Source organism: Pristis pectinata, chromosome 17, assembly GCF_009764475.1.
Source record: "Pristis pectinata isolate sPriPec2 chromosome 17, sPriPec2.1.pri, whole genome shotgun sequence".
Taxonomy (NCBI): domain Eukaryota; kingdom Metazoa; phylum Chordata; class Chondrichthyes; order Rhinopristiformes; family Pristidae; genus Pristis; species Pristis pectinata.
In genome coordinates this window covers 35,740,204-35,767,123 of record NC_067421.1, presented here as the reverse complement: position 1 = coordinate 35,767,123, position 26,920 = coordinate 35,740,204, and the positions used below count along the sequence as shown (strand labels likewise).

General features: G+C 42.0%; 1 protein-coding gene across 1 annotated transcript; it reads right to left on the bottom strand.

The window, feature by feature from the left end:
- On the bottom strand, positions 1-26,477 carry asphd2 (aspartate beta-hydroxylase domain containing 2). The gene is made up of 4 exons (XM_052032142.1): positions 25,971-26,477; positions 13,655-14,787; positions 3,586-3,699; positions 1-2,138 (listed from the first exon to the last, which is right to left on the bottom strand). The coding sequence occupies exons 2-4, from the start codon at positions 14,538-14,540 to the stop codon at positions 2,029-2,031; spliced, it is 1,110 nt and encodes a 369-aa protein (XP_051888102.1). The 5' UTR covers positions 14,541-14,787; positions 25,971-26,477; the 3' UTR covers positions 1-2,028.
- Positions 26,478-26,920: the final 443 nt, after the last annotated feature.

Here is a 26,920-nt window from a genome sequence, read left to right as displayed (position 1 = left end):
TAAAACTTAATGTGTGGTTTATTTCTTCAAATCTTGCACCAGCACAATTCCATGTGTACACATGCAACACATTAGCTATCATATATAGTAAAGTGCATCAATAGAAGTCATTTACCCCAAGGTTTGGGGGAATCTTATGGCCAGATTGCGCAACCAAAATGACTAGGCCAGCAGAGGTAAGCATACTTATGAAAATATAGTTCATCAAATGGAAATGTCAGACTCACAGTAGTAGGCAAGCATCACATTGTATCATGAAGAGCATAGATGTTAAACTGAATTCTGTGGCATTGCATTAATTCCTTTTAGACGCAAGTTCACATAATGCTAATTCACTGGTGGCACAAATAGAAAAGTAATATTTTACTACATTTGTAATCGAAGTAGATAACTGCAGCACTACAAGTTAAGTTCACATGGTACAAAGAGCCTAGGCTTGGTTACAGCTGAATTTGGAAGAAAGTTTCTCCTTATCAGGCAGCTGTTTAAGGTTCCAATCACATTCACTTCAGTTTCATTCAAACACAAATCTACCATTCAAAGCTGCCAAAAATTCAGTACAGTGGTTGACCTCCTTACCATCTTTTGATAGGACAATCTTATTCAGAGTTCACTGGGATAGACAAAGCTCAAGCTAAGTATTTAAGACATGGAGATGGTGATGAGAAGTAATCTGCAGTTCCTTTCTTTTCTTGCATGGGGCTCCCGCACATTACAAAGCCTGCAGCTAACACTGTGGTGCACCACCCTTCATCACAGACTGAAGTTCTTCAGGCACTGTGCACAAAGTGGAAAAATAACCTTCCAACTCTGCAAACCATTCTGCTCCTTTGATGATGCCAAAGGAATAAAAAGATAATTCTGGATAACTGTTTCAATCCCAAAGTACATTGATAAATTAAAAATAATGACCCAAAATGAGTATTCTTCAGATTCACGAAAGTGAATTTTTTTATTGATTAAAGAATTAAAAATAAATGTAAACCTGTTTAACTATTGGAACTTAATGATGATATCTTCTTGTTCATTCCTGTTACTGTGTATGGAAGGCCGATGCATCAAAGAACTTCCCATTCAATGAATGGAACAACGAATTGTACTGATTTTCTCATGAAGGACTTGCATTTCAAAAATAATTGTGATAATCACAGCAACACTTTCTAATGTCTCTTCCTTTACACCTAGCACTCTCTGTATGACCTATTGATCTGTCATCTTCCCTGATGAGAAAAGAGCGAGTTTTGTGTGTAATTTTCCTTTAACCTATTCAATGTTTTTTTTATATATAAAACTAATCCTTTATAATTTAAATGTTTTCCACTGCAAAATACATTAAAATTGCTGAGGTACAGAAGCGAGACAGTAAGCAGTCTGTGAGAAATCGCAAACTGATCTAGAAACTCCGAATCACAGGAGTTTTTAACATGCTCAATTAGGATCCTACTCCGCTCACCTGTACATGGGCACACAATCCCAGGAATTTCTTTGGAAAATTCTTGGACAGCTATTGTGTTTTTCCCACTCTATACCCACCCAGTCCCACCCACCCCTGCCAAAATGAATACTGACAACCAGATAAACTGGGCCAGAAAACCTTCACAGTGTCTAACCTGGATTAGCTCTCACAGAGGAGACAGTTTAAAATCAAAAGTACACAGCTCAAGGAAAACAGTCCTACTGGCTGCAATGCAGCGTGACAAAAATCAAATAGGCAGCACAACCTACCCCACTGACTGGTGGAAAGAAAGGAAGTTGAGCCTGATCCACTTCGTTAAAAAAATAAATCCGAAGCATACATAAATAAATCAATCTTGGACTTTTTTTTCTTCATCTAACCATTAACACGACATTGCGTGCAATTTCAGCAAATAAAGCTTATATTTTCCTTATTTTGCCCACTGATTCCTTTCTGATGAAATGAGAAGGGGGCAGCAGGTCTAATGATCCAAGAGCCCTCATTCCGTCCAGTGCTCCGTTCCTTCCGAGGTTTGCCACTCAGGAGGAAGAATAAAACAGGATCAAGTGAAGTCAGCGGGCCGGAGAAAAGATGAAGTCTAGAGCTTGGCGCTCAGTGGCTGCAACGTTCGGGTGCCACAAGTCAATCATGAAGACAACCCGCGGACCATCTTCAGCTGAACCTGGAATCATAAGGAATGTTGTCAGGATTAGTTAACCTTCCCAAAATGTATCACCTCACATTTAACAGAATTAAATTACATTTGCTATTGCTCTGTCCACTTGGCCTGACCAACTAATCAATAATTTTGTAGTCAAAAACTACCCCCTATCAACAACAGCACCAATCTTCATGTATTCTGCAAACTGACTAATCAAACTTGCTACATTCACATCTCGATCTTTAATGTATATGACAAATGAGAGTCACAGCACCAATCCCTCTAGTGTACCACTGGTCACAGACTTTCAAACACCTGCATCTCATCATCAAGTCCCACACCACCAGATTCATGAACAGCTACTTCCCTTCAACCATTCAGTTCTTGAACCAACTAACACAACCCTAATCACTACAGTATAGCAACACTATGACCACTTTGCACTAAAACAGACTTTGATTTGTTCTAATTGTGTTTTCTTGTATAATTTATGTTTAATTTGTGTTTTTCTTGTGAATGCTGCTTATATGACGCTATGTGCCTGTGATGCTGCTGCAAGTAAGTTTTTCATTGCACCTGTGTACACTTGTACCTGTGCATATGACAATAAATGTGAATTTGACTTTGAAGCTATTGATCCAATTTGTGATATTGCCCTGAATCCCATGGGCTCTTATCTTTTAGAATAGGCTCCCATGTGGGACCTTATCAAAGGCTACACTGAAGTACCCACAGACTTATATGAACAGCATTATCATCATCATCATCACTTGGTCACCTCCTCAAAATATTCAATGAAATCAGTTAGACAGGATCTCCCCTTAACAAAGCCATACTGACTATTCCCTGAAAAATCCTCCCATCTCCAAGTGCAAATTAATAGTGTCCCTCAGAATTTTTTCCAATAATTTCACGATCACTGATATTCGATTCACGACCTGTAATTACCTTCTGCCCTTCTTGAATAAAAGGTACCACACTTGTTGTCCTCCAGACATCTGTCACCTCCTCTGTGACCAGAGCAGCTTTGAAAATTTCTGTTAGAATGCTAGCAATCTCTTCCCTTGCCTCTCAGAGAATCCTTGGATACATTTCATCAGACCAGGAGGGATAATTCCACTTTTAAACCCATTAAGACATCTAACACCTCCTCCTTTTAAACGTAATTTGTTCTAGAATTCCACCATCGCCCTCCCTGAAATCTCTAATTACAACATCCTTCTCCACAGATAGGAAATATTTATTTCAAACCTCAGCTGTGTCCTCTGGTTCTATGCACAGATTGCCCCTGTGGGATAAGACCCAGGCCAAAACCAAACCCCACCCCTGGCTCACTCCAACATGGAACCGGCATGCTACAGCCAGCAGCACAAATGCCCCCAGAGAGACCCTTGCGGGATTTGAACACGAGAATGAGAACTTAAGCACGAGAGGTTACAGAAGCTGTGATCTTTAACCATAGCCTTACCTCCATGGAATGCTGTGTGAAGGAAGGAATCATCAAATAGCAAACACCGCCCTTCTGCCCAGCACTGAGGCTCTCCGCCTACCACCAGTTCACAGTTGCTAGGAACCTTCAAACCTAAAACAAAGGAGGCTATGGTTACAATTAACATTCAGACAGAACATAGCCGAACAGCATTGCCAATGGAAAACAAAACATAATCTTAAATGCGATAAGGATGATTGGTACCATCTGCTAACCAACACTGTACTTGAGTATACAACAGGCTCTTCAGAGAGTTTGGGTCTGTGACATGTTCAACACTGTAATCAAACTTAAAACTAGGAAATGCTTTAATTCTCTGCACACCAGCAGCATCCATGGAAAGTTAACGCCAAAGGTCCCTGAATGTTTTTCTTCTATTTCTCTACAGATCCTGCCTAACCTTCTGAGATCAAGAAATCTCCAGGTTACAACAGGGTTCTGTCCCTGAGAACTCTTCATAACCTGAACAGTCCATAAGTTGGAAATGAACAAAAACAGTGTGTAGGAGAGGATCACAGAAACAGTGGTGACAGGAGAACGAGCAGGTTCGGGGAGAGTGGCCGCCAGCCGGCCTCACTGCCTCAGTGAGTGGGGGAGCAAGTCTGCTCAGCTCCATCCAGTCCGGATGTGGCAGCTCGGAGTGGTTTGGTGTGGGTGGGGAGAGAAGATATACGGAAATGCCCCATTCGCACCCAGCACAAGATGCCTGCAGCCCCGCAGCAGCTGGCAAATCCATCCCCATCTATCCCGCTGGTCTCCCAAACACTCGATTGTAGGTATGGGGTGTCCATAATTTGGGTGTTCGTAACCCAAGGAGGTCCTGTACCTCCAGTATTGTTTGTTTTTATCTCAGATTTCCAGCATCCACAATTTTTTTTCATGTTGGTACCACGATCAGAATTCTCAGTCAGACAGCTTATCAAATGGGATGTTATGAAAATGCCTACACAATGTCACTTATGCCAAAGCAGATATTAATATTCTTTGGGTTCTGTACTAGAGGTCCTCCCAAGTTCTGCAGTGACCACACCCACAAGTGAACTATGTAGTCCCATGTATCTTTAATGTCCTTTTGCCACTGCATATCTGGTAAAACATTAGCAGAAACTAGCAGCTATATTACAGAACCTCTGTATTTATTGGCTGCTGACATCTCACTGCCAAGGGTGCTTCTCCCAACCTTACACAAGGTGATATAACGGATTCTAAGCCAACAAACTGGGTTTGCTTCATGTCAAACTCATAAACCTTGCAGATTTCACGGTAAATTCTGTTACTCCCACTCACTTCTCATTCCATAGAGACAATCTTAAATAGGCTAGACTGGGTGAATAACAATGTTCCTGTTCCTAAAAGATAAATTCTTTTGCATTTTCAGGCAGAAAATCATCTTAGTCAGAGCGCTTCTTGGCTCTCCCTTCTGCTGAGTACAACAGAGGACTGTCTAGCCAAGTTGCAAGTAGCTCAGATAACTGAACATTTTAAGTTTGCAATGGCCAATCATCAGCATGCGTATTCTGGGAGGCCAATATCAGCAGCATTTTACTTACCAGACAGTAACAAGACAATTTTTATCTTTACTTAGAATATTATACCTAATTCTAGGTAACACACTTTAAATAAGGATATCAAGAGTCTGGTGTGGGTACAGACCGGTGTCACTACAAAGGCACCGTAACTGAGGCTTTCAGTTGGCTGGAGAGACTGGAGAAGCTGGCATTGAGAGTTGTTCTCCTTAGAGCAAAGAAACTAAGGAGAGATTTAATGGAAATGTTCTAAATTATGAGGGATTTTGGTGGATGGAAGCTATTTTCAGGAGATCTAACAGCCATATGGTAGACTTTTTTTGGCAATAAAGATAGGAGGTGGAAGAGGGACAGTGTTGAGGTTTTAGTGTAATATAGTAAATGATCACCTAGAAAGCTATGCTTCATATGGTGGTGCAAGTTGATGCAACAATAACTTTCCAAAATAAATGGATATAAGATTAAGGGATAATTTCCAGGATTATGGGGAAAAAAAGCAAGTGAAGACAACTGGATTGGTGTTGCTGACACAGGGCCAATGGGTTCAATGGTCTCCCATTTCCATGTATAATCTGTGACTTCGACATGCATAAAATCACAAGTTACTACTCGATGGCACTGGAATGTTGCTTTCTAAACTACTTATTTGCAGAACAGTAGGATTATCAGCACTTTCATTATAAAACATCACACCAATAGAGAATGTCAACTGTGATATTTAGCACCTAACATTTAAGACGAACAGCAGGGCCAAGTAAGCGAAAATGCAATTAGCTATCTTCGGCCCATCTTATTCTATTACACTCTAAAAAAATAGAGTCCAAGAGTCATTCAGCAGGACTTTTGGCCCACTATGTCCACACCAACCATCAAGTATCCATCTATAGGAATCCCATTTACCATCACTTAGGTCCACAGCCCTCCATAACTTGGCACTTTAAAATGCTGATTTAGATAATTCTTAAATGTTGTGAGAGTACCTGCCTCTCCCACTCCGCAGGGCAGTGTGCCCTAGGCTCCCACCAACCCTGGGTGAAAAAATTATCCCTGTCCCCAGAACTCCTCCAAACCTCCCCATTTTAACTTGTTAAACCGTCCCTCATCTTAAATTTATGCCCTCAGGTTTTTATACTCCTCTGCCAAATCATTGGGTTGAATTCCAGTTTGAAGTATGACCAAATACTGTATTGAGGCAGGGAGATTTTCCAAAGGCCTCTCTTGATTTCTCAGTGCAGTTCTGCAGAAACTCTCATTAGCCATACACCACACTACTTGGTTTCCATCGAGAACTACAGAAATTCCAGGGAACTGCCCATCTCTAGATACTTCTCCCCATCCCACTTTTACCTCACATCAGCATGGACATCATAAAAGCTACTATTAGAATTTAGAAAGGTATAGATTTATCAAGGATACTTGGTATGAATTTGTTTAAGGGGTGGTTGGGTCTATCTAATTTTTTGTTGAAAGGAGAAACAGGAGTTTTGATGAAGGTTGTGCATTTAATGTAGCATACAGGAATCTTAGCAAGGCACTTGTCCAGACACATCAAGAAGTAACCGGCAAGAGAAGCCAAGGAAGAATAGTAAATTGGATTAAAAATTGACTCAGGGATGAAAAACAAAGAATAATAGTCAACAGGAATTTTATTGACTGGAAGGTTGTATGGAGTGGGGTTCAGAAGGACTCAGTACTAGGTCCCTTGCTTTTTGCAGCATATATGAATGTTTTGAATTGAAATGCAAGGCTAGAATTAAGAAGTTTGCCACAATATTAAAATTAGCAGTGTAGTTAACCAAAAGGAGGAAGAATTTAGGCTATAGGAAGACATCGATGAAGTGGTGCGGCAGGCACAAAAGTGGCAAATAGAAGTGTGAGGTCATGCATTCAGTGATTTAACAAGCAAGACAAAGGAATACATGATAAACGGTGGGATACTCGGAAGTGCAGAGGAATGGAGGGATCCTGGAGTGCATTTTCTTAAATCGCTGAAGAAAGCAGGACAAGAAGGTTAAGGCAGAAACTTGTACTCTGTGTGTCAACCAACAAAAAGCCAAGAGTGGGAAGGTAATGCTTGAAGTGTAGGTAGAATTAGTTAGACAATAGATAGAATACTGTGCACTGTACTGGTCACCACACTCACTGTGAGGATGTTGTTGAAGCTGAGAAGAGACCGAGTAGGCTGGGGTTGTTTGCTTTGTAGCAAAGGAGTTGGTGGGGAGATTTAAATGAGATGTACAAAATTATGAGAGGCCTAGACAGAATAAATATTAAGGATCTATTTTCTTAAGAATGGGAGTCAGTAAAAAAAGGAGTCATAGCTAAAATTTAATTAGTGGAAGGATTAAAGGGGAGCTGGGAAAAAATTATTTCATTCAACATATGGTGCAGGTAGAAACGCTCTCCATATTTAAACAGTACAGGAGAACCTGATGAATCATGAATTGCAGGGCTACAGAGAAAGCACTGAGAGGTGGGATTAATCCAAGTCCATTTTTGGCTGAGGTGCATAAAAGGAACAAAATGGCCTCCTTCTGTTCTATAAATAACAATAATTTTTTTCCCCCCCAAAAGAACTGGATAATCAGTTAGAAATGTGATTGCTGGTCCCCAGAAAGACAAAATGTTTGTTCTGAATAGTGAAGATGGATGGATGCTGCAGTATTGCTCATCTCCATTATCTTTGTGAAGGTAGGGGTTTCATTCCCTCACAATATTAGATGGACAGTGTGTAGACCAATATAGGATAAGCCACACTTAATGTGCTGGACCACCAGCCTTTTCATCGTTGCACATTTAAATTACAACTTCTTAATTGTGAAGCTCATTCAATGATTCACAATTACTTTCCCATCTAGTAATTCAGAAGGATTGCTTCAAGTATCAGCCAATGGTTGATTCCAGCACAACAGTGGAAAATTATACGTCACCAAAGCCTCAATCAATAGATCAAAAAAAAGTATGGATAAATGCAAAGACTTTACAAAGGTAAAGCACTGATGCCAGAAGGCTTATACACAAAGTGGAATAACACGACTGATCCTGAAGAATGCAGATGAACGGTTGCATTCAATACTAGACTTCTTGCTAATGGATCTGTATTTAAATCCATTATATATGGAAAAGGGAAGGTTTCCTCTGGCTAAAAGTTTGACACAAAATGAACAATCTAGCTGGTTCCTTGTATTGAGGGACTTATTCCCAAACTGCCAACAGCTGAACACTAATTAACAGTTTCAGTCAGAAACACTGCAGATGACAGTTGGGTTGAATGACTACCAGTTTTATTTCTCCCTCAGTGCCCACTCCCTCAGATTGCTTGAGGGAAGAGATGAAGTGAAAAACTTTTGATGGGTGTCTAATGTAAAATGCACACAGGGGCATCTGTTGAGGAAAGAATTGGCCTCAGCTACGATGCCTGCATTAGTGAAGCTGTCTGCCAATATTCACCACGAGAACCCACACATGAAAACCAGCCGTTTGAAACTTTCTTCAATATTTTGCCCAAAGTGGACCCTGCTTCATTTTTTTTTTAAAGCTAGCCCTTGGTTTAACTTAGTACTTCTGACATTCACTTATCTGGAATTGTCTGGTTTGTCCGCCCATCTTGAACACTGTGGATTTTGAACTCTCTACTTTTTAAGACTGTTGATCCTGGATCAGATGAATTTTCGTAGCGAGATCATAGAACATGAAACACAGTACAGTGTAGGAACAGACCCTTCTGCCCACCACGTCTGTGCCAAATTAAGCTAATCCCATCTGTCCTGCCACATAGTCTATATCTATTCCCTGCCTGTTTCATGTGCCTGTCTAAATGCTTCTAAACAATGCTATTATATCTGTTTCCCATTACCTCCCTGGGCAATGTGTTCCAGGTATCTACCGCTCTCTGTGTAAAAAAAAACTTGCCTCATAAATTTCCTTTACATTTTCCTCCTCTCACCTTGAATCTATTCTCTCTGGTATTTGACATTTCTACCCTGGGAAAAAGAGTGACTGTCTACCCTATTTTATATACTTGAAATAGGTCACCCCTCAGCCTCTGATCCTCCAGAGAAAACAGTCCAAGCTTGTCCAACGTCTCCTTATAGCAAATACACTAATCCAGGCAACATCCTGGAGAACCTCTTCTGCACTCTCTCCAAAGCCTTCCCATCCTTCCTGTAATGTGGTAACCAGAACTGCACACAATGGAGATGTTTGCTGGTAAAGGTGTCATGGGATAAATAGCAAATGCTGGAAAATGGAAAGGAGGCAAAATTGGCTACGATCCGACTGGCAGAAGAGGCTCAAGGGGCTAAATAATCAATGTTTTTTTTATACATAGTTAACAGCAAATCCCCTTGAAAGAAATATTCTTGGAGCAATCATGCATCACATTCATGTTACAAGTATGGCATGCAAGAATTAGAGCCATCACAACACTACTGCAAAACATAGGGGCCAGTTTAACAACTTTGTTAGAGTCTGTGGGAACTCCACCAAAAGCAGGTTGTAAGGCAGGTGGAAATATAGACAAATATCAGTTGAATACCTGACTGCAAGTGGGATTGAAGCCTAGCCTCTTTCTCGTCCTATGTCAACTTTGGGTTACCAAGAAGATCTCCAACTATGTAGCAATAAAATTTAAAATTAAAATCCTGCAGCAATAAAGTACTGTGGAGAGGACAGGAGTAATGAAAATATCATGTCAAAACAGAAATGACTGGTCTCCTGGGAAAGCTCAACTGGGGCTTGGCAGGGTGAGCACATTGGTCTCCCACTGACTCCTCTGGATGCAGGTCCCAGCTTCAGATCATCTCACATTGGTGTAAGTGAAGAAGACAGCTGTTACTGCAGGATGCGCTTCCTGAAGGCAGCTCAGAGTAGGAAGGGACAGGTTTGGACTGCTGCAGGTTCATTATGTGAGCAGCATTTTCACCAGGTCTGGCTGCAGTGCTCTCTTCCCTTGTGCCTCACTGCAACAATGATAGGATTGCTGCCAGGTAAACAAGTAACACATTTTAGCCAATATCCACCATCTCAAGTGCTGAATTGTATCATAGGAATGCCTTTTGCTATTTCACCCACATACTTCAGACTTTTTATCAGTTTTTTCAAATATGGGCTTGGAGCTAAATCCAGCCTTGTACTCATCTGATATCATAAATGTCATTTCCAGAATTGATATTGGCCAATTTTGCCCATCTTCAGCCTAACGTGAATACTTCTTAAAAATTAAAATCAAAGAATGTAGTGTTGTTGCAATTGTCTATCCCTGGTTGCCCTTGAGATGATGATGATGAATAACGTAGAACTGTTGCAGTTCATGTAGTGAAAGCACTGCCAAGGTACCGTTGAATGGGGGAATTAAGCACTGCCAAGGTACTGTTGAATGGGGGAATTCTAGCAATTGAATGCAGTGACAAAGAAGGAAAGGCATGGTGCATGTGCATGTGTGGGAAGAGCAGGAGGGGTTGGGGAATGAACAGGTTTATTCCCCTGTATCTACTGCCCTCGCTTTTCTACATGGGAGTGGCTATTGAAAAACCTTCACAACTGCAGTATACTCGATAGATGCTGCAGCGATGGTGTGGGTGGTGGAAAGGGTTAATGTTGAGGGTTGTGGATGAAGTGTCAATTAAGCACCTGATTTCTATTATTTAACAGATCACTGTATAATACATTAACTCAGTGAGCCATCAAGTAGAGTGAAAACACCTACTGAACTCCTCAGCCTCTTGTTCCTATGACAAACCTCTCAAAATTTGCTGCCATGTCAACCATTAAATGAGATGCCAGCGATCACTTTTGAATGTATCTACTGATGGTATAACTGTTTGGTAGTCACTTCCTAGACTATTACTCAGTAAACCAGTGACAATTACATCATGAACATTAATCTTTCAGCACAGATGTAACCATACAACAACTAAACAAGAAACAAAGCCCACCTACATGCAAGTGGTTATGTATCTTTATAATAGGTGGCATCCAAGGCACTCCACAATACCTGCACTAGATTGTGATCCCTGGTGAATTGCTCCATCACTTTATTCACAGGAAGACCAGAGTTGCATTATTACAATTCTTTTTATGACCTCCAGACCTCCCAAACTCAATTAACCTTTTTTGTTGAGGGGAGATTACTGCAAAAATATATAGTAGCAGCAAGTTCTCACAACCAGAAAGTTGTGACAAGCAGATGAAAGGATAATTACTGGCCATGACACCGTCCCAAAGCATCAGCCAAGAATGTGTGCTCAAGTCTCAGAAGTGGATTGGAACACACAAGTGCCTGACTTAGAGACTAAACACACCACAGATGATGGAGGGAAAATAAAAGGTTTCAGCCAATGCTCCCCATTCAACTATTGCTGCTACTACACACAAAAAAAAACTGGCCATTAGAGCCTTTAGAACACTGCTCATCCAAAACAGTCAAAATATTCACTGCAAAATGATAACTAGTTATAATGGTACTGAAGCTTTGGTGTACTCGAGGATTAACCTTTCCCCAAATGAGTTCTACGATGTCGCTATGGGGTAAACATCAAATGCAGGACAGGAACCCAAATGAAAATATGGAGGGAATATTGGAACGACTGTTAGCACCAGACAATTGTCATCTTCACAGTTAATTCAGTGCAGTTTAAGTGGAAGCCTCAAAGCAGGGCACTTGGCTGTTGGCAGCCCCTAAAAACCATAAGTAAAAAATAACTTTTTGGGAAACTTCACTAAGGACATACAGGTACGCAAATAATCTCAATCGCAATGGCAGCATGATTCAAATGGAAAAGTAGCACATAGATGTATAAGGAAGTGCTCATGACTGTGGTACTTACAAAAAAACCATAATTATAATAATGAATCAGGCCATTTGGCCCAACCAATTCTTTGCAACATTTAGCCATCATACAGGCAAACAGTCATGTTCAAAGTTATCCTATTTCCATGACCCTTGTTACTATCCTGTAATGTCCTGGGACAAAGTTGGTTCAAACAGATTACTTGCAGTGGTAGGGGGACAGATGCAAGATCAAATGCAAGAGGTGCAAGCAGAGGAGGGATTTAATTTTTTTTAAACTCAGAAGATTGTGAGGTTGTGGTCTACAGCATCAGGAATTGCAACAGAAGTGTTCTTAAGGCACAGAAGTTTGTACCATCTACAAAACGCCCTGCAGCAACTCACTAAGACTCCTTAGACAGCACCTTCCAAACCCACAACCTGAACAAGCTAGAACAAGGGCAGCAAAAGCATGGGAACACCCATCACCTGAAGGTTGCCCTCCAAGCCACACACCATCCCAATTTGGAAATATATCGCTGTCCCTTCACCATTGCTGGGTCAAAATCCTGGAACTCTCTCCCTAACTGCATTGTGAGTGGACCAACACCTCAAGGACTGCAACAGTTCAAGAAGGCAGTCCACCACCACCTTCTCAAGGGCAACTACGGATGAGCAATTAAATGCTAGCTCAGCTTGTAAAGCCCACATCCCTTCAATATATAAACACATTACATCCATTTTCAGCAACTTGTGTAAAGGGATATGGGAACACGTGGCATCAGGAATACTGCTCATTGAGGAAATAATCATTTGGATTGACAGGTTGGCCCAAAGTGTTTGTTTCCATGTTACAAATGCTAAATGCACTTGTGATTGGGGGATATTGCTGGAGAAGAGACAGTTTTACTCTGCATATCACAGTAATACCTGACTGCAAAGTGACTTGATGCTTGAAGTTACAAAAAACCAGCATCCCTCACCTTAATGAAGATGAAATACAAAATAAAGAGAACACAGGAATGGCCCAATTTAATGTTGGTCTGCACGTGATTGCAATAAATTACTCAAATCAATGCTGCCCAAGGTTGGATTATTATCATGACACCAAACACAAGATGCTGGAGAAACTCGGCGGGTCAGGCAGCATCTATGGATGGAAATAGTCAAAGTCAAATTTATTGTCACATGCACAAGCACCCGTATGCACGGGTGCAATGAAAAACTTGCAGCAGCATCACAGGCACAAAGCATCACATAAGCAGCATTCACAAGAAAAAAAAACATAAATTAAACATAAATTATACACAATTTTTACAAGAAAAAAAATACAATTAGAACAACACCTCAAGGACCGAAGGGCCTGAATTGTGCCGTAGTTTTTCTGTTTCTAAAAAGACGACAAAGTCCATCTTAGTGCAAAGTGATCAGAGAGAGTGTTGACATTTTAAGAGACCCTTCATCTGGGACCCTCTATTTTAAGAGACCCTCTATCTTTCAATCCAGATGAAGATCTTGACCCAAAATGTCAACCACCCACTTCTCTCTACAAATGCTGCCTGACCCACTAAGTCCCTCCAGCAATTTGTTTTTTGCTCCAGATTCCAGCATCTGCAGTCTCTTATGTCTTCATTATCATGACATCCCATTTGATACTGAAAAAGGTGCTGAAGAGAAAAGAAAAGCCACACCAGGCACGGTACTTCCCACCACACAAAGCAACTATTACGTTAAAAATCAAGTACTCACATACCTAAGTGGCAGCGGATCCGCACGTTTGTGGGTCCGTAGTGTTCGGTGATGAGTGTTTCTGGACTCAATACAGAGAAACAGGCATTCCCAAAGACATTGTTACTGATGAAAGTGCGAAGACTGCCTAGTAAGCGGTACGTCCGAGGGCACCTTCTGCAATTACTGGGAAGGCAGATGCCCTGGTTAACCAGATAGAAGGTGAACCAGTCGCCTCTGGGGGTGGTATTAACCTTCCAGCCCTGTGGAAGGTTGCAGTTTGAGAATGCTTTGAAAATCAATTCAAATTCGGCCAGGATGGCTTGGTAGTTCCGCTCCAGCAACTCTACGTCATGCTTCTGGGCGTCTCGTGAAAAATACGGAGTTGTAGGCAAGTCAGGCAGGAAGAAAACTTCTGGTTTCTGAATGGAAGGTCTGGTGTTCAAATATCGGCTCTGCTCCCGGATTCCTTTATGGATCCGTCCCATTCCTGACCACGAGTAATGCTTGGCGTATTCCTGCAGATTGTGATAAAGTTTCTGATTGCGTCCCTCGTTATGGGTGCACCTTATGCAATCAGCAGATTGGCAGCATGTGTAACCATTTTGCAATCCGTTTATGTCAGCACTCTGCATTATGGCATTCACTGGTGTGTGGCTGCGGGGCTGCTCACTGCCTATGTGGTAGCAGTACCACACAAAAAGCCCTAAGATGCAGGCAAAGGTGGTCACGGCTGTTACGTCACACTCTCTCACTGCTTGCAAGCTCGCCAGGACCAAGCCTTTGATTCGGTCCAGTGTCAGGTCCCAGTCTATTAACCATTCAATGAACATGTTCACAAGATTCGTGTTAGATCGGTGTAGCAAGGCAACGTTGTCAGCCCTTGACTTTTGCACGGGCACCCACACCATGCAGTGTTAGTAATCTTTTAAGTGGAAAAAAAGCAGCTGTGGCCTAATTGACAGGCAAAGATGGCATTTTGGCTCCCAAGCACTGTATTGGCAGCCAGGAAACATTTAGTCTGTCTGCTTGTCTCACAGAACATACACATAACCACGATCTTCTTGCTGCATAGGAACGAAACCAGCAAGCCTCGATTTAGATTGTTGTATTATAGAGCATCTGGTTATAAATCAGCATTGCTAAGAGCCCCAGGTCCTGCAAACAAGAGCACAGAGACAAGGCACATACTCATTAGTTCTGTAATATACTGGATTCAAAGAATATTACAAACAATTTTGGCATTTAAACATTGTTTTAAGTCAACCTTTTGACAGTGCACTTATTGTTAACGCCAGGAGTGATCTTTCAAAAATGGAGAGCTGAGCGTTGGACAATAAATAACAGAACATGCCAGTGAAATAAAAGCCCATTTGTGAAGCAGTATTTTGAAACAATTTATCACTATTATAGCTTGAAAATGAAGTAAAAGAAAGCATGCAGAGTAGGCTAATATAGTATGCAGGTAAACAACTAACAAATGCATTTGGTCTTGTTTGAAACTAGCTAAAAACTGTCAACTTAAATTACTCCCATTACACACAAGGGGGCAATTTGAAAGATCATTAGTATACAGGTTAACACAATGAACCATAAGTAGACCCTCACACGATTCAGTTAAAAAAAAGACATCATTACTCTTTCAGGAATATTCTTGTACAATTTGTATTTCAACATCTAAATGTTACACTTTGATGAGACAACAAAATACCAGTGAAATAATCATCAAAAGAGATCATTTCTAAAATAGAACGACAAAGATGCCTTGTATAGAGTAGGCGGCACGGTAGCGTAGCGGTTAGCTCGACGCTGTTACAGCACCAGCGATCGGGGTTTGATTCCCGTCGCTGTCTGTAAGGAGTTTGTACGTTCTCCCGTGTCTGCGTGGGTTTCCTCCCACATTGCAAAGACGTACGGGTGGGTTAATTTGGGTTTAAAATGGGCGGCGCAGACTCGTTGGGCTGGAAGGGCCTGTTACCATGCTGTAAAAAAAATGCGAACTTTTAAATCAGGAAGGGGTTAATGTAGAGAGGCTACAAGTGAACGCAGGTGAAGTGGACATATAAACGTATATGCTCGACCCGCTGAGTTCCTCTAGCAGTTTGTTTTTTGCTCCAGATTACAGCATCTACCATCTCTTGTGTCACCGAATAAACATATGAATTAGGAGCAGGAGTAAGCCCCTTGAGTTTGCGCCACTAAACCAACTGTAACCTGAACTCCATATTCGATCCTATCCCTAGTAACCTTTCATCCCTTTTCTTATCATGAGTCAATCTATCATTTCCGTAAAAATATTCAAATACTTTTGCTTCAGCTCTCAATAGTTTCAAAGACTCACGACACTGAGAGAATAAAAATGCCTCACCTCTCTTAAATGGATGTCCCCTTAATTTTAAACAGTGACCCCACGTTCTATATTCTCACACTAGAGGAAATATCCTCTCTACGTCCACCCTGTCAAAACCCCTCAGAATCTTATATGTTTCAATCAAGTCACCTAAACTCTGTGGATACAAGCCTATTCTGCCCAACCTTTCCCCATGAAACAAGCTCATTTCACTTGTCAGTTGAGTAAAGGTTATTTTCCGCAACAACTTTTGATGAAGTGTCTTATCAAATGCCTTCTTAAAATTTAGGTATGGTACATCCATCCACCAGTTCCTCTTTATCCACAGCACAAGATATCTCTTCACAGAACTCCATGAAATTCGTCATTTCATGCGTTTTCCTTCTCACAAATCCATGTCAACTCTGCCTGATTATTTTGAATGTTTTTCAAGTACCCTGCTATATTGTCTTTAATGATAGCTTTTAACATTTTCCCTTGTCAGACATTAAGCTAAATAGCCTGAAGTTTCCTGTCTCCCTTTTGGAAAATAAGATACATATACCAATTTGTCACTAACAGCTCAATCAACACCCATGAAGCTCAGCTCCATCCAGGTCAAAACAGATCACTTCACCTCCAATCTGAACAGCCACTCCTCCCACCAGTTATGCACTATGGTTGCGGTGAACACCATCGACAAAATGCAATGCAACAATTTGCCATTCATTGACAGTTCCTTTCAAACTTGTGACCTAGAAGGACAAGGGCAGCATATTGACGGGAGCACCTCTACCCGCAGATTCCAAGTCACAATCTCCTAACATTGTTTTTCCTTCATCGCTGGGATAAAATCCTGAAGCCTCCTTACTAAAAAAAACACTTTTACCATAATGATTGCAGAGGTTATGAAGCAAGCTGACCATCACCCTCCTAAGGGCAATTAAGGTTGAACATTAACTACTGGGCTTGTCAGCCACATCCATACCTGCATGAATTATAAAGAAACGGACCAAGTAAAGAATTTAGGAGAAATTTCTTTCCACAGTGGTAAGAAATGGAACATGCTACTTTACAGGGTGGCTGATGCAGATCGGGCTGATGGGTTGACAGGGAAGCTTGATGCACAGCTGAGGGGGAAGGGAGGAGGGTAAGGAAGGGCAAGATACAAAGTGGTAACTGGAATGGGAGGAGGCTAAGGCAGATTATAAACATCACAGTCTGTTTCAGTGTTACAGATTTTATCTAAGGAAGGGGACTCCAAATGTGGAGTGAAATTGGGATGTATACTGTTTTTTTCCCCCCCACATCCCAGTGTGCTGGTTACATTTTTTTTAAAATGATAGCAACTATTGGACTATGCAAGTTATTTGCATTAAATGGCCACTTCATTAGTGCTTTGTAGTATTAATTACTCAGTCATCAGTTACTGCTCTAAACCTGTGGCCATGACTTTCAGTTTAAAGAAAAGGGATTTTGTTTCTTTTTTTACATCAGAGAAGATTCAACACAATATTTAATTGAGATTGGTAACCAGAGTACACAGAGCCAAAGAAACTGGTGGGAAAAACAGATAGGAGGAATTTTTTCTATAAATTCAAGTTGTTGTTGAAATCTGGAATGTACCTTGAAAGGGAAGAGGGAGCAGATTCAATAGTGCTTTCTACAGGGAATTGAAGAGGAACAGTTTGCAGGGCTACAGTGAAATAGCAAGGGTATTTCAAATGGCACTCATTTCCTATTGTCCTTCAAATATAGCTTGACTACTATTTCCAATGGTAACATTCAACATCTGCTGATCTCCACCCTGTAAATCACCCCCTTTGTCCTCTGTCCCTCACCAGTTCTCTGCAACATAAAATCCATTCCATTTTTCACTTCGACCAGTTCCGACGCGAGGTCAAGGCCTGAAGTGTTAATTCTGTTTCTCTCTCAAAAGATGCTGCCTGACCTGCTGAGCATTTCCAGTTTATATTTCAGTTTTCCAGCATCTGCAGTATTTTGATTTTGGACTACTTTTCGAAGACCTAGTCCACATCATAAAAAGACCCACTATTTATTTTTAATTGGTTTGGAAAAAATAAACTCTGTTTGTACATATTGATTTACACCAACCACTTTCTCATTTCTGTTCCTGAGGTGTGAACCGATTGTTGGATGTACAGTGTTAAAACAGAAACCACTGGAATGCTTAGCAAGTCAGCAGCATTATAGGCAATGGTTCCATTTCCATAACCAATGGCCAATATTTACTGGGTTGAATTTACACATGACTGTCTCCCTTTCTGTTCTGAAGGGTCACTGACCTGAAACATTAAATCTACATATGACTGTCTACACATATGTTTTTATGCACACTTTAAAAGGAAGAATAACACTACACCTGTGCGAATCCCCACAGCATCTGGCAACCTTGTGATCTCTGTCCCAGAGGCCGACGTCAGAACGTCCTTCAAGAGGGTGAACCCTCGCAAGGCATCAGGCCCCGACAGTGTATCTGGCAGGGTACTGAAAATCTGTGCTGACCAACTGGCTGGAGTGTTCAAGGGCATCTTCAACCTCTCACTGCTGTGGTCGGAGGTTCCCACCTGCTTCAAAAGGGCATCAATCATACCGATGCCCAAGAAGAGCAGGGTGAGCTCCCTGAATGCCTATCGTCCGGTAGCACTCACATCTACTGTGATGAAGTGCTTTGAGAGGTTGGTCAGGGCTAGAATTAACTTCTGCCTGAGCAAGGACCTGGACCCGCTGCAATTTGCCCACCGCCGCAACAGGTCTACAGCGAACGCAATCTCACTGGCTCTCCACTAGGCTTTGGACCACCTAGACAACAGCAAAACATACGTCAGGCTTCTGTTTATCGACTACAGCTTAGATTCAACACCATCATCCCCTCAGTACTAATCAACACAAGCTTCAAGATCTGGGCCTCTGTACCTCCCTCTGCAACTGGATTCTCGACTTCCTCATCGGAAGACCACAGTCAGTGTAGATTGGTAGTAACATCTCCAGGTGCACTTCAAGGATGCTTCCTTAGCCCACTCCTCTACTCTCTCTACATTCATGACTGTGTAGTTTGGCACAGCTCAAACACCATCTATAAATTCGCCGATGACACACTATTGTTGGTAGGATCTCAGATGGCGATGAGGAAGCATACAGGAGCAAGATAGATCAGCTGGTTGAGTGGCGTTGCAACAACAACCTCACCGTCAACGTCAGCAAGGAACTGATTGTGGTCATCAGGAAGGGGAAGTCGGGAGAACACACACCAGTCCTCATTGAGGGGTCAACGTTGGCAAGGGTGAGCAGCTTCAAGTTCCTGGGCATTAACATCTCAGAGGATATATCCTGGGCCCAACACATTGATGCAATCATGAAGAAGGCACACCAGTGGCTCTACTCCATTAGGAGTTTGAGGAGATTCGGTACATCACCAAAGACTCTAGCAGATTTCTACAGATGTGCAGTGGAGAGCATTTTGACTGGTTGCATCACTGCCTGGTACGGATTGAATGTGCAGGATTGAAAGAAGCTGCAGATGGTTGTAGAATCAGCCAGTTCCATCACGGGCACAACCCTCCCCGCCATTGAGGACATCTTCAAAAGGTGGTGCCTCAAGAAGGCGACAGCCATCGTTAAGGACCCTCACCATCTGGGACATGCCCTCTTTGCGTTACTGCCATTAGGGAGCAGGTACAGGGGCCTGAAGAACCACACTCAATGTTTTAGGAGCAGCTTCTTCCCCTCCACCATCAGATTTCTGAACGGTCCATGAACCCTTGAACACTAACTCGTTATTCCTCTTTTGCACTATTTATTTATTTTTGTAACTTATAGTCATTTTTATGTCTTGCACTGTACTGCTGGTGCAAAACAACAAATTTCATGACATATGTCAGTGATAATAAACCTGATTCTGAAATCTGTTTCTCCCTCTACACGTGCTGACTGATGCGCTGAGCATCTCTAGCACTTGCAGTTTCTTGCTTTTCAATGTGGATCTTGACCCGAAACATCGACTGTTCATTTCCCTCCATTGATGCTGCCTGGCCCACTAAGTTCCTCCAGCATTTTGTGTTTGTTGTTCCAGATTTCCAGCATCTGCAGTCTCTCTTGTCTCCACACTGGACTATCACTAGTTGGGACAGTGTACGACTTGGGAGTAGATTCTTGTTGCAGTGACAGTCCCAAACCTTTGCAGGCTTCTGAATAGTATTAAGGCCATGCTGGGGTTCCAATCATGACAGCTGTTTTATCATGGGTAGCCTTGAGCTTCTTTAGTGTTGTTTAATCTACACTCATAACCTTGACTTGCACCTCAAGCAATAGACAGAACTTGGGGAGTCAGAAAGTCCATTTTGTTTCATCTATTCCATGAACATCAGTTGGAAATTATTAATGTTACATCAGTAACAAGATACGTTATTCTTTACGTTATGAACCTGAGATAATCATACACTTACTGGGTTAATTCAGATATTCTCTATAGAACAGAATACTCAGAATGCAACTGTTTAGAGAGGCTTACAAAATAATCATATTTGAGAGAGAGGGGATTACAGTGATGTGGGGAAAGTGCAGCATGAGATAACTAGAGTGGAAGGAGACTTGTGAGGAGAATAAACTTCAGGATGATCCATTTGGGCCCAACAGTCTATTTCAGCACAGTGGGTTCCATGTAATTCTAGCTATTATTTATCCAGTTACTGAGCTTCACTGAATTAGCCGATCTTGTTTTGGCTATGGAGGGAGAAAAAAATTGCAGGATCTCCATCCAGTTTGGAAACCAAGGTACCTGTTGGAAATTGGATGCATGAACAGGTTTGGTTCATATTTTAAATCCATCCATAATTTTTTTTAATTATCCAGTGTAAATATTCCTTCAGCCACTGAATTATTTCCCGTTTTCCATCTAAACATTTTATAGGGCATTCCATTTTTTTCTTCCATTTCATGTTTAGTATACCCATGTTACTCCTCCTCCTTTCCCATGCCCCTCCTTGCTATGTTCCTCTCTAAAAATTGCTTACTGTTCATATGTAATTTCTCCTGCTTCTGACAATGAGTTTTGGCTATGAACTTCATGGCACAAGGCACAGGATCAGCCCTGACCTCACTGAACAGTGGAACAGGCTCAAGGAGCTTGACGGCCAAATCCTGCTTCAATTCTTCCATTCCTATTCACTCATCTGTTTGCTCCACAGATGTTGACCGACGTGATTGAGTGTTTTCCGTCTTTCACAAAAGCACAAGCACATTGCTTGCTCACGGGGCAACAGTGGGGATGTCCTGACAAGAAATGCCGGAACGCCTGCCAGAAAACTCTGATTTGGGAACTTGATTGGGAACCACTCACCCTCAGAAAATGAAGCACATCTCTTTCCACCTCTCACAGGGTATTTGCTAAATATGATTTAAATACAATGGAAGCCTTCACAACATGCTATTTAACAACAGGATGACACTCATAACACTGACTGCTTGTGCAAAATAAAACATCAATTAAATTGTCTCACTGGAAGTGATTGAGGATAGGCTGCTCGGATTTGTCAAGCAGTACCCAGTACTTATGCTAGCAGCATGTAGCCTGCAAAGATCAAAAAAACAAAAGATACCTCATCTTTAAACTCTGCAAGATACAGAATGCTGACTAGTAAATAACCCCTTATGAGAACAAATAAAGATAGTCTGAAGGTCACTGAGCATCACTGGTTCAAAAGAATACTTACTAAGTCCTGTGAATACAAGTATCTTATGATTATCCCCCTGAACGATGAACACTGCTTTTGATGGCTAAATACACATAATTTGCAGAAGTGGTACACTTTGGTAAAGCAGATTTTAAAAATACCAATAAAACAAGCTCTAAGCAAGCTCTAGATTACATAATCCACTCTCCAGACCCATAACCTGCATTACGTACAAGGATGAGGGCAGGACGCAAACTGGAAAACCACTACTTGCATGCTTCCCTCAAAGTCACAAACCATCCCGAATGAGAAATACATTGCCGTTCCTTCATTGTCACTGGGTCTAAATCCTGGAACTCCCCAAACCGACAGCATCGCGGGAGCACTTTCACCAAAGGGACTGCAGCAGGTCAAGGCAGCAGCAGCTCACCACCACCTTCTCAATGGCAATTACAGACGGGCAAGAAATGCTTCCAGTGACAACTGCACCCTGGAAAATGAATTAAAAACTACAGATGCATTCTTGATTCCGAGACAAAAATAAAAATGCATCAGAATAGTTGATGCAATGTCAACGGAGTTAGAGCAAACAATGGAAAATTAAGTACATAGAACAGAAAAGTATGGGACAGGCCATTCGGCTCATGATGTTGTGCTGATTTTGATGCCAATTTATACTAAATGTCCTTCTCCTGTGCATCATCCATATCTCCCCATTCCCTTCATATTCATGTGTCTATCTGAAAGCCTCTTAAACTCTGCGAAACTGCCTGCTTCCACTACTACCCCTGGTAACCCATTCCAGGCACCTACCACTCTCTGCATAAAAAACTTGCCCCTCACAGCATCTTTAAACTTCCTCCCTTTGAAGGTTAAAGCATGTCCCCCAGTGTTTGACATTTCTACCTTTGGAAAATATTCTGACTGCCTACCCTACCTATGCCTCTCATAATTTAAAAAATCTATCAGGTCTCCCCTCTGCCTACAACGCTCTAGGGAGAACAACCCAAGTTTGTCCAACTTTTCCTTATAAGTATTTTAAGGGAAGATTATTAACAAGTCTTTGTGAAAACTTGTACACACAGCTTCTCACATGGAAAGTTGTCAATTACAAAATAAATGGGAAAAACGGACATTTACATGGCGTTGCTCATAACCTCTGGAGCCATGATCTTGTTTACAACCAACGTAGAGAAGTTTGGATATACATCAGTCAATTCCTCACAGCAAGGCCCCACAAATAGCAATCATATAAAAACCCGTTCATCTGCTGCTTGAAAGGTAAATACTGCAAGGACAAGAGAGAATATTCCCAGTTCTTGTTCAAAATATGCCAGACAATCTTTTACATGTAGGACAGGACCTTGCTTTAAATTCTCATCAGAAAGACAGCACCTCGACAGTGCAGCTGCCCCTCACGTGATACTTGCCCACATTTTTGCTCCAAGCCTTCTGGAATAGGACTTGAACACATAAACTTCTGACTTAGGGATGAAAAGGTGAAATCTGTATCTATTTAGCTAAGGATAATACAGTGGTTTGTTAAGGATGTTGGACAGAGGGCTATCCCTGAAAACAAAATGGATAAATGGTAAAAAAATAAATGGAAGACGACAACTCAGAATACCCTTTCTTGTTCATTTTAATTTAGCTGCATTTGGTGTCAATGTTATTCCTCGCCAGAGGACAGATGATTATATATTTCCCCCATTAACCGAGCCAAGTGACAACCTAGAATGTAGATGATTTTACGTAAAATAAACAGTATGTAATTATCCTCCACTCACTGCATTTTCTGCAGAAGTCAGGCTACTTTTACTGACAGAGAGTGCTGTTGTTTCTGTCTTGTCTTCAGTCTGTTTCCTTCAGTTTTTAAAGACTCCTGAGTAAATTGGCTTTAATTGCAGTACAATCAACTGTTTGCTATGAGTCCTGATTCAGCTGTCAATTGGCTGAAACAATTGTCAATAAGAACACAGTTCTGATAAATGCAGGAGTCAAAACACACGAAAAATTCTAATAGTGCCCTTCAACATAGCTGGGACACTGCAACTTAAAACATTCTTTCTCAAAATCTAAAAACTTTGAATCTTTCACTTCCTTCTATAATGTATAATTTTGTTTAACCCAACACCTGACAATATTGCATTATTACATTCTATCTCTTCCATTAACCTGTTTCTACCTTTCCTGAAAGAAATACATAGGAGGATGGCAAGAGAAGACAAAACTAGACTTTGTGATCCTCCTGGTAAGGAATCTTGCTGACATTCTTCATGACTTGCAGGAATGGTCACCGGCAGGAGATCAAAGGGCGATTAGCAACCATGAAATTGCACGATAGCAACATGTTCAGAGATGCAAATAGCAAACAAACAACAAAAAAAATCCCATTTTTGATCAAAAGCGCACAAAGATGGGCACAACATGGATTAGATCAACAGTGAAGTTTTCTAACAAGCATCATGTTCTGCACCAATCACCCACACCAATTATTAGCATCTATTCAAGTGGTGCTGGAGCATGGTGACTCTGCAAGTGGTTCTCAGCAGATCTATTCATTATATCTAAAATCATCCTATTCTTTTAAATCTAAATTCTCGGACTAAGAATTACTAACACTCTTATAAAGATGAACTCTTGATCTCACAAACTCTTGACCTTGTCATGGCCCTTGCACCTTATGTCTGTACCACCTGCACTGCTCTTTCTCTGTAACACTATATTCTGCATTCTGTTATTGCTTTTCCCTTTGTACTACCTCGATGTACTTACTCTCTATGGATGGCATGCAAAACAAAGTTTTTCACTGTATCTCGGTATATGTGACAATAATAAACCAATTACCAAGTGAGGCTGGCAACTGTATTGTTGTGTGGGCACTTGACCACCATGTTAAGGATACATAATTCACAGTTCAAGAGAAAAGACTTTAAACCTAATCAATGAAGACAGAGCTTGAACCCAAATTCCAGTCAACCAGTGCAAGTTTAAACATTACAACACAATATACTGCTCTTCACATTTCTGTGGTAATTTTGCTAACCTGTTGTCTCCCCTTCGCTTTTCTTTCTCCTCCCTACAAAGATTATACTGGATTTGGACTTCACCATCACTGATAGCCCCTTGGACCTTGGCCAAGTGGTCATTCCTCAATTATTGGAAGTAAAATTGTTGGAAGTAGTCAGCATACGTAGAGAGAAAAGCATTAATTTTTCAGGTCACCGATTCTTTAGCAGAACTGCAGACTTGCTGATTATATAAAATGTGTTTTCTGTTTTTATTTCAGATTTTCTACATCCACAGTATTTTAGTTTTGACCTTTGATCAGAACTGCGTCTTGTGAGAAATGAAAGGTCATTGACCCAAAACATTAATCCAGTATCTCTCTCTCTCCACAGACACTCACCCACCTACCCCTGCTGAATATTTCCATATATGCACCATCTGCAGTATTTTGCTTTAATATTGGTAGATAATTCAAACGCAGTGGAGGATGGGGAAGTGGGGGGGGGGGGGGGGTTGCAACCTTTACGTTATGCACAACCCCAATGCTCTTCAAGTATCACTAAATAAGATTCAGGAGCAAGAATCCTGGACAGAAATCCCTTTTGCGTCAAGTAGTAGGGAATGAACTATGATACAGGGGATCCAAAAAAAATACTAAGAGCAAATCAACATTACGCTGGCATTTATTATTGACATCTTGAAGCCTCTCCACAGTAGAGGACCAAATTGCATTCATTCCTGCACAATGAGCGAAACGAGCCATTCTTAAAGAAAAAGGTTTCATAATTTGAAAAAAAAATTACGATTAAATGAACATTTAGTCATCAGCACGCCCGCTTTGCACAACGCTTTGAGGGACAACTCGTCTGTTATCAGCATTGCCTGTGCATCGCACCTGCACCAGTATCTCGTCTTGCATTCGCAGTCCAGCCTTCTACAAAACAAAACAACGCTGGCAGGGGGATAACCACACACCTGTCTCCCTCTTACACAGACACCACACACTGAGAATTCAAAGAATAAAGCGCTATGTCATCCTCATCCCCCTACATGCAGGTGAGATGACCGATCAGGCCCGAGCTTGCAGTCTCTGCTTGACCCTGCATTAACGTGATACAAGCCCCGCAGAACAGGAAGAGAGAGACAGGGGGAAAAAAACAGGGGGGGAAATACATATAAATACAAGCTCAGTCATTGCTTCGCTGCAAATACATTGCTGCCTTGCATCTCTCCAACATGCAAACCAAAGAAGACTGCATTTGCATGCCCCCCCCTCCACCTTCCCGACCCAATGCAGACACGGTGCCCACCTGAACGATGCCACCGACCCGATTCATTAATCTGCAGCTTCCTCTCGCCAGCCGGCCCAGCCGCCGTGACGTCACGGCGCCGCTCGGCCCGTCCTGCTAGACCCCCGTGACGTAATCGCGTCGCGGCGCCGCTCGGCCCGTCCTGCTAGACCCCCGTGACGCAATCGCGTCGCTAGCGCAACCCGCCTTCTCCGTCCGGTCGGTTTCCCCGCCGCTCGGGCCTCTCCGCCGCCTTTTATCAGACGTTACCCGTCGTCTTCTCTTCATCGATGAGCTCGCCGCCCTTGCGTCGAACGCATTTCACGACGCTGCAAGCTCTCGCTTCGGCTTCCAACCCCCCCCTCCCACAAACGGGCGGGAAGTTAAAAGACTACAACTCCCGGCGACCATTCCCGGTCTCCACCGGTGCGCATGCGCGTTGCGGGAGCACATGACGCGCCCACCCGCGGCTGGCAGCGAACCGACCTCCCGCTGCCGCGCCACCCGAAGGTTCGCGGCAAAGCTGCAGCTCCACCTCCCCACTGCGGAGCATCTCACAGCTGACTGGAGACTTGCAACGTATGACACTGGAAACTTGGCAGTGTGAACATTTATGCACAGCTCGGCCTCACAGTTGGAATTAAATGGGCAATTACCTTTGAATGAAAGGATGTGGGTCTAGTGGATGTGGTTTATTTGGAGTTTCAGGATGCTCTTGATAAGGTCCAATTCAAAGGCTGGTGAACCCCTATAACCTGGGGCAATACATCAGCGTGGAGTGAGAATTGGTTAACAATTAGAAAACAGAGAATAGGAATAAATAGATCCTTCCAAGGTTGGCGGGCTGTGACTAGTTAGGCACTGCAGGGGATTGGTGCCCAGCTATTCACAATCTATTATCAAAAATTTGGCTGAGGGGACCAGATGTAACATCTGGTTTGCTGATGGCCTGAAGGAAAGTAGGAATGTGG